Genomic DNA, 14,622 nt, shown 5'->3' with positions numbered 1-14,622 from the left:
CAGCTGGCTGCTCACCCTGTCCTTTGTATACAGCTGGCTGCTCACCCAGTCCTTTGTATACAGCTGGCTGCTGACCCAGTCCTTCATGTGTTTTTTTGCCACACTTCAGTCAGATTGATTTGTGTGCTGGAGACTGACTGACAGCTTTAAAATCTCCTAAGAAGCATGGGCTTTAAACAACCTTATCGTAAATACAAATATTTTCTATTTATTATCTAACTATAATTAAAATAATATGGAAACTTTCTAGTTAATGCCACTAATGTTCAGGAAACTAAGAATATGCCATTTTACATTGTCTAAGGTGTGAAAGTACATTTTCTTGAACCTTAAATCTCATCTTTTACAGTGTAGAGGTGATACAGCAATATGCTCGGTTATATTACAGGTTACACACAAACATTTGTTATATACATATACATATACATATACATATACATATACATATACATATACATATACATATACGTGTGTGTGTGTATGTATACATATACAGACATTTGTATTTAATATATTTATCAAACAGACCTATGATTAAAGAGAAAAGACCAGTGTATGCTGTGCTGTGTCCTGTTACATCTGCGTCTGGGAGATGGAAGCAGGAAGTCAGTTGTTCAGGGTGACTCCCTGCTTCTAGAACATTCAAGGCCAGGCATGCTACATGAGACTGTCAGAAACAAAACAAATAAACCATTTTTTTTTCCTCAAAAAATAGGAGCACTTGTTCTCTAGCAGAGGAGCCCTGTTCAGTCCCCAGAGGAGCACTGTTCAGTCCCCAGAGGAGCACTGTTCAGTCCCCAGAGGAGCACTGTTCAGTCCCCAGAGGAGCACTGTTCAGTCCCCAGAGGAGGACTGTTCAGTCCCCAGAGCAGCACTGTTCAGTCTCCAGCACACACATGGTGGTTTGCAGCTGTGTAACTGCAGTTCCAGGGAACCAGTAACATCTGGCCTCCAGAAGCACCAGGTTGTGCACCAGTATACAAGGTGGCACATACTTAATCACAAAAATAAAAATAACTTCAGGAAATTAAACATCACGAGGCCTAGAGAGTTAGCTCTGGGGTTGAGAGTTCTTGTGGGTTTTGTCTATGTATACATACAATGTATAATATATAATTTTTGGTAAGTATAAATTTTGATTTCATGAGGTTTGGTGTTATTTTTCCTTATCTTACCCTCATTGCCCCCCCATCTGTGTTGACCTCCCTCCCTCTTCCCAGTTGAAGCCCCCTGCAGGTTCTCCCTTTCCCACTTCAGAGCACCTGTGCCCTGCTACTCCTCCCTCATGCTCCTCCCCCAGTGCTCCCTTTATACGATCCTGGTTTCCATGGTTACTTCCTGCTGTATAACTCAAATCTGTACATTGGGAGCTAGGAACCACAGATGAGAGAGGACTTGTGGCGTTTGTCATTCTGTGTCAACAAAGAATGTTGTCTTTCCTGGGTCCACAAATTCACTTGCAAAGTACATGATTCATTTTTACTTACAGCTTAGTAGTACTCCATGGTGCGTGAGTGTGTGTGTGTGTGTGTGTGTGTGTGTGTGTGACACTTTCATTATTCATCCATCAGTTAAAGGAATATTAGATTGTTTCTATTTCCTGGCTATTATGAATAGAGAAGCAACCAACACGGTTGCCCTAGTTTTTGCCAGGTAGGATGTACTTTGAACATATGCTGAGTCTTATGTAGACTTACGTTTTAGCTTTTTGTGGGTTCTCCATATTTATTTTCAGAGTTGCTGGACCAGGTTGCAGTCTTTCCCACAGTGACTGGGGGGTTCCTTTTCTCTGCTCCTTGCCGGGATTTTTTTGTCAGTTGTTTTGTTGATCTTAGCCTTTCTGACTGTAGTAAGAAGAAATCTCAAAGTTGTTTTGATTTCCCTAACAGGTAAGGACGATGAACACTTTTTGATGTATATTTTTAGCCATTTTTGTTTCTTTCATTGAGAACTCTGTTTAAATCCCTAGCTCCTTTTTTAATTGTATCATTTGTTTCTGTGATGGTTTGTGTAAGCATGGCCCAGGGAGTGGCACTATTAGAAGGTGTGGCCCTATAGTAGTAGGTGTGGCCTTCTCAGAGTAGGCATGTCACTGTGGGCGTGGGCTTAAGACCCTCACCCTAGCTGCCTGGAAGTTAGTCTTCACTAGCTGCCTTCATTTGAAGATGTAGAATTCTCAGCTCTGACTGTACCATGCCTCCCTAGATGCTGCCATGTTCCCGCCTTGATGATAATGGACTGAACCTCTGAACCTATAAGCCAGCCCCAGTTAAATGTTGTCCTTATAAAAGTTGCCTTGGTCATGGTGTCTCTTCACAGCAGTAAAACCCTAAGACAATTTCCTTGAATCTTTGTTTTTTTAATTCTTAGTGTATTTGTATCCATCCTAGACAGACGGATGGATAACGAAGGTTCACTCCTATCCTGCGGGCTTCTCTGTAGCTCAGTTGGTTGTTTCCTTAGCTGTACCTAAGTTTTTAGTTTTATGAAATCCCAGCTGTCAACTGTTGGCCTTTATTCCTGGGCAAATGAAGTCCTGTTTAAAAAGTCCTTTCCTGTACCTATGTCTTGTCGGGTACTGCTTATATTTTCTCCTATCAGTTTAGTGTTTTGGATTTCAAATTGAGGGTTTTCATCCACTTGCATCTAACTTGGCGTAGGACAGTAGATACAGGTCCAATTTCATGCTTCTGCATGTGGTCATCCAGTTTCCCAAGCATCATTTATTGATGGTGTTATCTTTTCTCCAGTGTATGGTTTTGTCTGTGTGTGTGTGTGTGTGTTTTGCCTCTGTCAAATATCAGATTGAAACAACCCTAAAGTTCCAGCACAGAAGCAGCCTGATCATGATGTGTGATCTTATGACATTTGCTTGTATTTGGTTTCCATGACTCTTGTCATTCATGGGGTCTCCACTGCAACTGAGGCTGCACTTTCCACCAATGGCCTCTCCTGGCCTTTCACAGTGCTGTGCTCAACTGCTTTTCCTCGACTGCATGTCTTCAAAATCATTACCATGTGGGACGCTAGCTTGAAATTCAGTCTTGGTGCTTCCCACCATAGTGTCCATGTGCTGACCCTGAGGAAATCCTCACAGAAGCCAGTACCTCAGTGATGCTGGCCTCTTTTTAATCACAGCTGATTTCTCAGTCCCAGCTAACAAACACCCCTTGTTCCAGTAAGATAATGGGTTTATGTCTGTAGTGCACTGTATAAAACAGAAAAACCTTTGGTGGTCTGAGTGAAAATAGGCCCATAGGTTCATACACTTGAATACTTGATCTCCATTGATGAACTGTTTGGGAAGGATTTAGATGTGTGGCCTGGTTGGAGGTGTGCCATTGGAGGCAAACTTGAGGTTTCAGAAGATTCCCAAAATCCTCGGTCTGCTCCTCTTATCTTCTGGTTTCTCTTCAGCTGGTGCTGAAGAATAAACTGTGATTAACAAAAGACTGTACTGACATGAACCCATTACTTTACTGGGACAATTAGTATTTGTTCACTAGGACTGAGAAATTGACTGTGATTAAAAAGGGGCCAGCAACATTGAGGTACCATAGTATGTGAATATGTTCTCAGCACAGAGAGCTGAAATCTCCCATCCCTAAATCCTGATTAGTGGAATAAGTTGGCGCAGATGTTTGTGTATTTCAGGCTCTATAGGATTCTAGCTATAGGTCACAGTTTAGCTCCCAAGTCCACACTGTGTCCCTGATCAATCACTCTCAGGGTTATATTCAATAAGCCAGCCCTGTTTGACTGAGATTGGTGTCAGAGTGGTTTATATGATGAATTCCAGACCCCAACAAAATTAAGAGGCCTATGAAGGCAACAAGCACAGTAAAACTCTACAGTATGAAGTCCTCAGGGCATGTAGTTCTTGGGACCATACCTCTCTTGACACACATCCACTGTGGTTGAGCTAACTGGTGGGCTGCATTCCATGAGTTTTAAAGCCATTTATTATTCCTCCTGCATAGATCTTGACACATATGTGCAGTTCAGCCCTGTTTAGCCTCAAAGCATGAGAGCTTATCTATGACAGTGTAGACAGGGTTATTTCAGACCTGGAAAGACAAGGAACATATGATCTCAGCCATAGACATACTCCAAAGAATTTGATCTCACCAGAGTTGAAGACAGGCGTTTCCAATGGGCCAGTGAGCTGGGGAAAAGAAGCACAGAAAGTTTTGACCAGTGTCTGCACAATGAATTTAGGTAGGAACATGATGCGTAGGATACAATTGCCCAGAATTGAGACTGTTTGTAACAGTCCTGTAGTGTGTATTACAGAAGCCTGGAAGACAGGGTTTTGAGCATTTTCAATATAAAAGTAAACCCTACTTAAAAATCATAGTAGGTATATATGGAGTATTAGCCTACAAAGAATATATCTAAGACTTATCTGTGTTATATAATCTTTCATTAATAAGTAAATTTTTATAAGCTTACCATAAATAATAAAAATATTAGTATCCTCAAAGATCATTGTGGCACTTTATATACCGAGATAAGAAAAACAGTTGAGCTGAAATGTAGAAAATTTTAAAATAAGAGAAAAAAATAAAGGTAGTGCCGTGTATTGATAACACTAGACCTTCGAAGAGCAGTGCAGTGGGGTCATGAGTTCAAACTCTGCCTTAGGAACATAGCAGATGCATGAATATCTGACAGAGAGGGAGAAAGAGACAAAGTGTTAGAATTACATCTAGTGTATTTAAAGGTTAGGCTCACATTTAGTGTAAATATATTCCAAAGGCTGTTTTTGCTGTTTGTAATGTGCAAATGTGTAAAACTCTTGCACTTAAATTTCATCTGAATTCTTCCCTTATTCTCCCCTTGGCTGCTCAAACTCCTGTCCCTTAGTGCTCCTGTCCTCCCTCCACCAGGGGGCGAGGGCACACTCAGAAGCCTCAGTCCAGAGCTGCTGCATGGGGTCTACACCTCACTCTCAGGGTGAGGTTTCTGAGTAGAGGTGATTTTGAAGAATGTAATTAACATTCTATACCAATTCATAAGCATTTCTAGCTCTCCCTTCACCTTGGGTAAGCGGTGACTGCAAGCTTGCTGGCTTTGTTATGTGTATCATTACTTGTCCTATTTATTTAATTTATACTGTTCATTTATTTTTTATTTCAGGACCTTCTGTCATTCACAGATGTGGCCATTGATTTCTCTGCAGAGGAGTTTGAATGTCTGGACTCTGCTCAGTGGAATCTGTACAGGGACGTGATGCTGGAGAACTACAACAACCTCGTGTTCCTGGGTGAGGATAACTTCCATAGTTGACTCTGATTTCACTGTCAACATGTGACTGCCTCCCTGCCTTTGAAGAATATTTCATGGGAGCGTGTGCTTTTGTTTTTTTTCTTTCTTTTCTTTTTTGGGTTTTCAAGACAGGCTTTCTCTGTGTAGCTGTAGCTATCCTGGAACCTGCTCTTTAGACTAGACTGGTGTTAGACGATGAAATCTGCCTGCCCTCTGCCTCCTAAGTGCTGGAATTAGAGGTGTGCCCCACCACCACCCAGGGTGTTGATTAGTTTCATTTGCCTATTTTAAAAGGAAAAATTAGGGAATTGTTATTAGCTAAGAAACTCTTTTTTTTTTTCTTTTCTTTTTGACATATTTGTTTTCAGAGTATTTTCCTGTGGTGGCAATGTTAGAAGCCCAGTGGCTTGAGGCACAGAACACATGTGTTAAAGTGTCTCACCGTTAGCGTCAATACTTTTTCCTGTAATGAGGCTCGGGATCTGGAGGTTGTATTACTCCTAAGCATCCTGTCTTTCAGGAAATGTTTAAAGATAGAATTTTACAAAATTGTTTATCTTCTCTTTCCTTTTAAGCACCAAAACTGGTTGCAATTGTTAATTTCCAGAAAAAAACAGCCAAGCATCTTATTCCTTTTCCAAACAGGTCTTGCTTTCTCTAAGCCGTACCTGGTCACATTTTTGGAGCAGAGTTCAGATCCGTGGAGCGTGAAGAGAAAAGCATCAGCGGCCATCCATCTAGGTGTGTAGGGATGAGTGAGCAGAGCTCACAAGTGACACGTCCATCTGTGAACTATGTATTGAGAAGTTACGTTTGGGTGGAAATCTCTTATTATCAAGTGGCCTTTCCTGCATGATGTTAGCCATGATAATCCTTCCTTTCTCTCCAAGAAGCTATGTCTGTGTGTACAGAGTCTGCCAAAGTCCTGTATTTAACTTGTTTTCCTGTATCTGTGTGTGTCCTGTTCTCGCCTGTATACATACTTCCATGTGTACAGATAGGCTGACATGTCCGTGGACCCTGTGGAGGGCTAACATTGATGTCGAGAATCCTCTTTGATGGCTGATTTACCTTATTCATTGAGGCAGGATCTCTAAGTCAAACTCAGAGCTAGTCCTAGCCAATTTGCTCTAGGGATGTCCGTGTCTTCACCTTCCAAGCCTAGAATGACAAGCTGGCTACATTGTCCCCTCGGCATTTACAAAGGTTCTGGGTACACAGACTCCAGTCTTCATGCTTGTGTGGCAGGCACGTTGACTGCTGAGCCATCGCCATGGTCCCCGTCCTTGTATTTTTTCTGGAAGCATCTAAATTACAACATATTTTGCTTTACTTTCTATGACTCAGAAAATGGGTCCACAATTCTAGCAGCCTTAGTAACACAGTAATACCACAGATGGGCATCTCTAACCTCATTCACATGCTTACTAGCTAACCTAGTTTCATCAGAGTTTTCATGTGTGTGCATGTATGTGTGTGTGCACATGACAGTGCTCATTTTGAGGTCAGATGACAAAATACAAGGGTTGATTTTCTCCTTCCAACCTGTGGGGTTGTGGGGATGGAGATATGCCTTACCTTCTTTGCAGTCTTGCTATATATCTTATGATGGTTGGCTTTATTTTTATTTATTGTTTTGCCACTGAGTGGCAGTCTATTACAATGCAGTGCTTCTCTAAGTGTGTAGTCATGGCTGAAAAGTACACATGTAGGTTAGATAAGCTTTGTTTAGTAGGTCTTTGATAGTGTTTCAAAATTTTATGGCTCCCAAATCTAATCTCTTTCTGTTATTTTACAACTCTATTTTCTGTTTGATTTTTTTTTAAGTCTAGACTCTTTTCCATTATATGATAACATGCTTAGCTGTGCCAGATTGATTACTATATCCCATAAGGACAATATAAGATATTAAGAGAACTATGCCGTAGATCTGTTAAAAGCGATGTTATCATTCCTTATAAAAATATTATTCATAATTTCAAGGCACATGCATTTTCTCCCTTGCTTGGTTACTTACTAGTGGTTGTAACCTTCTAAATGAGTATTCCTAGAAATTGTGTAACTTTGTGTTTATTAGCAAACAGTTTCCTTAGCTGAACTTATGCTCCTTCTAGGTAAACTAGACATTTTTCATAATTTGATTTTTTTAAGGTATTTATATTATTTTTGGTAAAACCTAACACTACCTTAAAGGTTTCATGTATCGATTTAAAAGTATTATACGTCACATCTTTACACAACTTTATAGCTTTGAAAACCGATATGGTATACTCAAAAATCTTCTGTATTTCTACTTCCAACCAATTTATCACAATCAACATTGGCTTCCTGTTTGATATGTTTCTGAACTTGGAATTTTCGTGTAAGACCAGCAGTGCATTTTTAAATAAGGGTTGCTTTCAATTAATAAAATGCCCCTAGGTGGTTTTTATGTAGGTGTTATATAAGTTTGGCTTTAAACTTTCATAGTTTTCCATTATTTGTTTGTTCCACATTGTCTCCATATTCTAAGTTCATTGGTAGATTATATAGTATCTGAATGAGGCTACTGGGAATATAGGTGTGCAAATATCTATAGCTTCCCATTTATACGATGCTTCATTTTATGTCAAAATGTAATCACAATTTCAAAGTATATTTAGGATGAGCAGTATAAATATAGTGTATGGTGGTATACTTTTTCTGATTCTTTAACAATTTTTTAACAGGATCAAAATCCCATAAATGTAAAGAATGTGGGAAAACCTTTGATAGGAATTCAGTCCTTATTCAGCATCAAAGAATTCACACTGGAGAGAGACCCTACAAATGTGAACAATGTGGCATGGCCTTCACCAGTCGCTGCATTCTTTCTAAGCACCAGCGAACCCATACTGGAGAGAAACCCTACAAATGTGAAGAATGTGGCAAAGCATTCAGCTGTTCCTCCAACCTTCACCAACACCAACAAATTCACAGGAGAGAGAAACTCTACAAATGTGATGACTGTGGGAAGGCCTTTAGCTGTTCTTCATACCTACATAAGCATCAGCGAATCCATACTGGCATGAAACCCTACAAATGCAAGGAATGTGGTAAGGCCTTTAACTGTTCTGCAAACCTGATTTACCACCAGAGAATTCATACCGGAGAGAAACCATATAAGTGTGGTGAATGTGGAAAAGCCTTTACCATTTACTCAACATTTATGAATCACCAGCGAACACATAGTGGAGAAAAACCCTATGAATGCAAAGACTGTGGCAAAGCCTTTACTAATTGTTATAATCTAATTCAACACCAAAGAATTCATACTGGAGAGAAACCCTATGCATGTGAAGAATGTGGCAAATCTTTTAACTATTCTTCCCACCTTAAACAACACAAAAGAATCCATACCGGAGAGAAACCATATAAATGTGAAGTATGTGGCAAAGCTTTTAACTGTTCTGATTATCTGGTTAAGCATCAAAGAATCCATACTGGGGAGAAGCCCTACAAATGTGAAGAATGTGGCAAAGCTTTTAGCTTTTCTACATATCTGCATAAGCATCAAAGAATCCATACTGGAGAGAAACGCTACAGATGTGAAGAATGTGGTAAAGCTTTTACTAATTATTCGGGGCTTATTGTTCACCGAAGAGTTCATACTGGAGAGAAACCCTACAAATGTGAAGAATGTGGGAAGGCCTTTAGTGTTCACACATCACTCTATAAACATCAGAGAATTCATACCAGAGAGCAACCTTACAAATGTGACGAATGTGGAAAGACATTTAACGTTCATTCAGCATTCTCTAAACATCAGATAATCCATACTAGAGAGAAACCCTACAAATGCCAACACTGTGACAAGACCTTCAAATATCCTTCACCCCTTGTTCAACATGAAAGAATTCACACTGGAGAGAGACCCTACAAATGTGAAGTATGTGGCAAGGCCTTTACTTCTTCTTCAAATCTTAAATATCACTGGAGACTTCATACTGGCGAGAAGCCCTACAAATGTGAAAAATGTGGGAAAGCCTTTAAAAATAGTTCCAACGTCACGCGACACTACAAGATTCATTCTAGATTAATCCAGGTTTATACAAAGCTTCCATAATTGTTCATTGACAATTCAGCACTAAAGAATTCATATAGAAGAAAAGCCTTAGAGATGAACGGAATAAGGAACCACCTTTAATAATAGTCAGGCCCATATTTGACATCCATCATTATATACTGGAGAGACCTTGTCATGGTGAAGAAGATGGCCGTGCTGAGCATTCTATACTTAGGGCATCAAGATTTTTCAAGAAGCTCTACAAATGCAGGTAATGTAGGAACTGCTCATTAACCATGAGTGAATTATAACCAAACATTCTACGTGCAAAATGACTTGGGAAGGAACACTGACAAATGTATAGAACTGAGAAAACCAACCTGATACAGTGAACAGCACAGTGTTGCCACACTTTGCCCATCATGTAGATCTTAAGAGAGAAGAGAGAATTATCTATCATAGGGGACAAATTCCAGGAGCCGTATAGCATTTAGTAATCCCTACAGAATTAATACAGAACTCTGAACTGACCAAGAAATGTTTGGTGTGATATAAAAACTCATTATAGACTTTGGAATCATGCAGATAAAGCTTGTGAGGACATCAATATGTTATAGATTGAAATTATAACATAAGCTCAATTTTGAAAAGTGGTAAGATCACCTACAATGAGTGATTTTAACTAGAAGAATAAGACTGAGTCCTGAGGTTTCAGAGTCTGTTTTTTTCCCCAAAGTCCATAGATACATTATTAGAATATGAACTTTAGTAACTTTTGTAAATAAAAATAAGATGTTCTTAATGTATTGTCAGTGTTGTGTTTAGTATTGCATTCTTTTTTTTCTAAGTTTTTTTTCTTACTAAGTTTTACATAGTTTTTTTTTCCTTTTTTCTCATAGTTTTTTGTGTTTTTTTGTTTGTTTTTTTTTTGTTGTTTTTTTGTTTTTTTTTTTAGTAAGATAGAAAAACTACCTTAGTGAGGTGTGAAGACTACTATTGGATATCCACCTGAGACACCTAGGAAGAGGGAACCTCAGCTGAAAAATCATCTCTGTCAGATGGCCGGCGAGTGAGAGACTCTTACATTCTCTTGAGTGCAATTGATGAAGACAGGTCCAGTCCACTGTGGACGGCACCATCCCTAGGCTCTGGACCTGGGCTGTGTAAGAAAGGTCCCTGAAAATGACACTAGGAATGAGCCAGCAAGTAGCATTCCTCCATGGTCTTTGCTCAGGTCTCTGCCTTAAGTACCTGCCTTGGATTCCTTCAGTGACGGACTGTAATGTGTAAGATGGAACACACCCTTTCTTCCCCACATAGTTTTTGGGTCATGGGGTTTATCAAAGCAAAAAACCATATCAGAACATGAAGGACCTAGGCAACATTTAATTACTTATTACTGGGGATTTGTGGGATATTTAGTCTGTTCCTAATGTTAATGTATTTCAGGTAATTTGTAGCATATTATCTTTTATGTTATATCATTCATCTACTTAAAATTACTTTTATTTCATATGTTTTATACAAATAAAGTTATGCCCTTTTTTTTTGGCTCTTCTATATTGTAAAAGAACATATGTTCTAGATAGACAGGATAAAAGACACACAGTCCTGGTATTTTATTTATAAGCTGTGAGCCTAGATTGGGCAGGTATTGAGCTATTCTGACTTACATCTCAGCCATGTGCTTCTTGTTACTTGCTGTTCCTCCTGACCATGTGCTTATGGTCTGTCTCACATGCCAATCTCCTCTTCTCCTGACCCCCTTTCTTCTCTTCTGGTCTCTCCTGAGACCACTCAGTCTATCCTCAAGTCCCGCCTTTCTACTGCCCAATTAATCATAGGCTTTAGCCTTTTATTCATCAATTAACTTGGGAAGTAAGGTTTGCACAACAAAAGTGATGTTTGTGAGAATTGGCTCATCTTGGGGCAACCAGATCTTGGGGGCCAGTATTTAGCATTTAAATACATAACAGCGCCAGACCAACTGCAACATCGCTCCCTTCTGTCTAAATAAAAAGGCTATTTCTCTTAAAATAACAAACTATGTACAGTAAGAATAAATGTAAATTTTTATCTATGCCATGAATGGCATAAGTCTAAAGGATTTTACAGTCAATACAATCTATGGACTGCATATAGTTATTCATGGCTCAGCCCGTCTCAAAGCTGTGTGCATGTAGAGGAATCAGCATATATATTACATGTATTATTGATCTTCCTAATCTCCCTCTGTCTCTCCGTAGCCAAAATCTTCAGGGGGTCTTCTCCAGCTACATCTTATTTCCAATATTTTGCTTGGAAGACATAGCTTTTCTCTTCTTGTTGGATAAAAGCAAAACAACCCTGCCCCAACCCTAACTCTGGGTCCTTACATTGACTAGTAGAATATATCTTTCCTAGGGCAACATTCTTTTTGGCAACAGAAAAATCATTATCTTTCAAATTGAAATAAGTATACCTGATGTGGATAAATATACACATAGTCCTCATTTTTCTTTATGTAAATTTAAGATTGATGTGCATTTATCTTTTAGATCACTAAGGAGATTATTATTTATTACTAAGCAAAGACCTATATAGCACCTTTTTTTTTTTTTTTAAGATTTATTTATTTATTATATATGAATACACTGTAGCTGTCTTCAGACACACCAGAAGAGGGCATCAGATCTCATTACAGATGGTTGTGAGCCACCATGTGGTTGCTGGGATTTGAACTCAGGACCTCTGGAAGTGCAGTCAGTGCTCTTAACCACTGAGCCATCTCTCCAGCCCTATATAGCACCTTTAAGGGAAAAAAATGTGTGACTTTGGATTTTAGACTGTTGTTTGCAATCGCTGTATCTTATCAGCTGTGGGCTCTGCCCTGACTTCATCATTTAGACCACACTGTCTAGAATTTACCGAGATCTGCCTGCCTTTGTCTCCTGTGTGTTGGAGTTAAAGGCGAGTGCCACCACCACTTCTTCACCTCAACTCTACATCATTGGAACGCCTTATAAGAAAACAACAAGTTTGAACTATAGTGACATTCTGGATTTACTTAAAATCTTAAGAATCCTGTTTTAATAATATCAAACAATAAAAATGTCCTTTCTAAAATTTTCAAACAAACAAAAAAATCAAGCAAAGAATCAAGAAAATTTGAAATTTTGGGACCAGTGGTGTTATCTCAAGTTATAGCATCAAACCTTGTCCGTTAGTCCTTGGAATTTAGGTGTTGCTGTGTTGTATTGGAGGGCCCTCAGCAGAAAGAGCTGAGAAACATCTCATGGCCCTCAGCTCTGAGCTCCAGCTGACACCAGTTTTCCTTTTCCGATTGGAAAGAGCCTTTTTCCTTTACCGCTTGTAATTTAGCATTCCATCTCTCAGTCCTTACCTAAATCTTGCTTTGGTCTGAAGTTTCTTAGGACACAGAAAGCTGTAATCATGACTGAATGAACATACTGTAATCAGCTCCATGATGACAACTAAAACAAGAACTATACAAGATCCAGGTGCCTTCTGCTGTAGTGTTTTTCATTTTTCACATGGAAAATGTTTCCTTTTGATCTCTGACTCTCTCCTTAAGGACTTTAAATTACCAATTTAAAACTTAATACCTTACCAATTCAGAAGTTTGGAGGACTTTTTGTCCTATTGCAGCTCCGGGAAATGTTCCCTTTGAACTTCTGTGTGTCTACAAGGTTCCTCAGGCCATCACGTGTATGTGGCAGCCATCTTTGTCCCCTCAGCTCAAGTACAGAAGGCTGCCCAACTGGTTTAGTCTTCTGGTCTGGCCAGGCTTCTCTTGCAAGGCATATCACAGAAACAGACTTTTAAACAGATGGAATAAATGACAACATCTTTGATTTTGCTCAGCAGGGTTAGAGAAGTGGATCTACTTGCAGTTGGTCTGTGGAATCCAGGTTTCTTAGCGTCATTTGTTAAAGATGTATTTTCCTTAGTGCGTGTTTTTGATATCTTTGTCAAAAACTGGAATTGTCACCATTTGATTTGCTTTGAGGTCTCGTAATTTAGTCCATCAGTTTCAAAGTCTGTTTCTGTGATATGCTTTGCAGGTTTTGTTACTGTGGCTCTGTAATATAAGTTGGGGTTGAGCATTGTGATACTTCCAACAGTGCTTCTTCTACTAGAGGTTTCTTTAGCTATTCAGAGACGATGTGCTTCCTTGTGAATTTTTAAGTTGATTTTTTTTCTATTTTGGTGGTCACTGTCACTGGATTTTTTCTACTCCTTCCTAGAATCACTTTCTGAACTTCTCAAGTAGTTCCTCCATTCCTCTATTTAGTTTTCTATCTTTGTAGCCTTTAGACATATCTAGAGTGATTTGTTATGAATTATTTTTAAGTTTCTTGATTTAGGGAGTCTTCCATGTTCAACACTGTCGTTTAATCTTTGTCATTTGACCTTTCAGCCTTTCCAAGAATTTGGTCAGATCTTCCTCCTTCCTCTGTGGAATATCAATGACCTTATTCATGATTTGGTATCTGGTGACTGACTCCTTAATTCCTCTAGTGAGATCCCTCAGAACCCTCTTATGGTCTTGATGGGTTTGCGATTGTTATTGCATTGGGGGTGGGGTGGGGTGGCCCTAGGTACAATGTTTAACATTTGTGGCCAAGTCCCTGATATAAATGGGATGGCCCCTCTTGAATGGCCATGGCGGCCTGCCTGATACCCACCATCTCCCCTGGATCACCATCTAGTTCATTTTATAATTCTGAAGGCTTTGTATTCAAGGTATAATTGTTTCTCCATCCTGAATGGGGGTAGCAAGAGAAGTTTAAAGGGGATACCCTTGGTTTTCATAACACTATTACAGAGATTGGTTTCAGGAGTGTAAGAAAGAACCAAAATGAAGCCATCTTGAATAAAACTTCTCTATTGAATAGAAGTCAAATAGAGTTTAAATTCCTAAGACCTCCCTGGGTAGCTGACATCCTGCTTGGTAAATAGAGATATGAATTCTAGGCAAGTTGCCCCACTACAGATGAATACCCCAACCAGTGGAAACAGGATTAGTATACCACAAACACATATTCCCAAGAAGTCTCCTATCCCTAAATCCTGGTTGGTGGTAAAAATGTCACTCTATCTTGGAACAGATGTTTATGGTTTCCAAGCTTAAAAGACTGATAACATTATGGTTGGGGAGAGAGGGCTTGCAGTTCTGCTCTTCAGTCTGTTCTGTGGCCCTGATCAATCAGAAGTGGCTTGATTACAATACATTTTTGTCATCTGCATTGACCTGGTGTTTGAGTTGTGCTGGATCTCACTACAGGATCTGGGAACATACTTGGAACTGACCATGCTAGATCAAGTCT

The 14,622-nt window shown here is 39.4% G+C and overlaps 1 protein-coding gene across 1 annotated transcript in view; it reads left to right on the top strand.

Moving 5' to 3' along the window:
• LOC114621309 (zinc finger protein 58-like) overlaps nucleotides 1-10,018 on the top strand; it is a 34,321-nt gene extending 24,303 nt beyond the window's left edge. Inside the window, exons 6-8 of the mRNA XM_028767532.1 lie at nucleotides 5,140-5,266; nucleotides 5,914-6,009; nucleotides 7,977-10,018. Of these exons, the coding sequence (XP_028623365.1) occupies nucleotides 5,140-5,266; nucleotides 5,914-6,009; nucleotides 7,977-9,352 (1,599 nt within the window). The 3' untranslated portion in view covers nucleotides 9,353-10,018. The remainder of the gene's footprint in view (nucleotides 1-5,139; nucleotides 5,267-5,913; nucleotides 6,010-7,976) is intronic.
• The last annotated feature ends 4,604 nt before the right edge of the window (nucleotides 10,019-14,622 follow it).

Source organism: Grammomys surdaster, unplaced genomic scaffold (genome assembly GCF_004785775.1).
Source record: "Grammomys surdaster isolate TR1022 unplaced genomic scaffold, NIH_TR_1.0 174, whole genome shotgun sequence".
Classification (NCBI taxonomy): domain Eukaryota; kingdom Metazoa; phylum Chordata; class Mammalia; order Rodentia; family Muridae; genus Grammomys; species Grammomys surdaster.
This window is presented reverse-complemented; position numbering and strand designations above follow the sequence as displayed.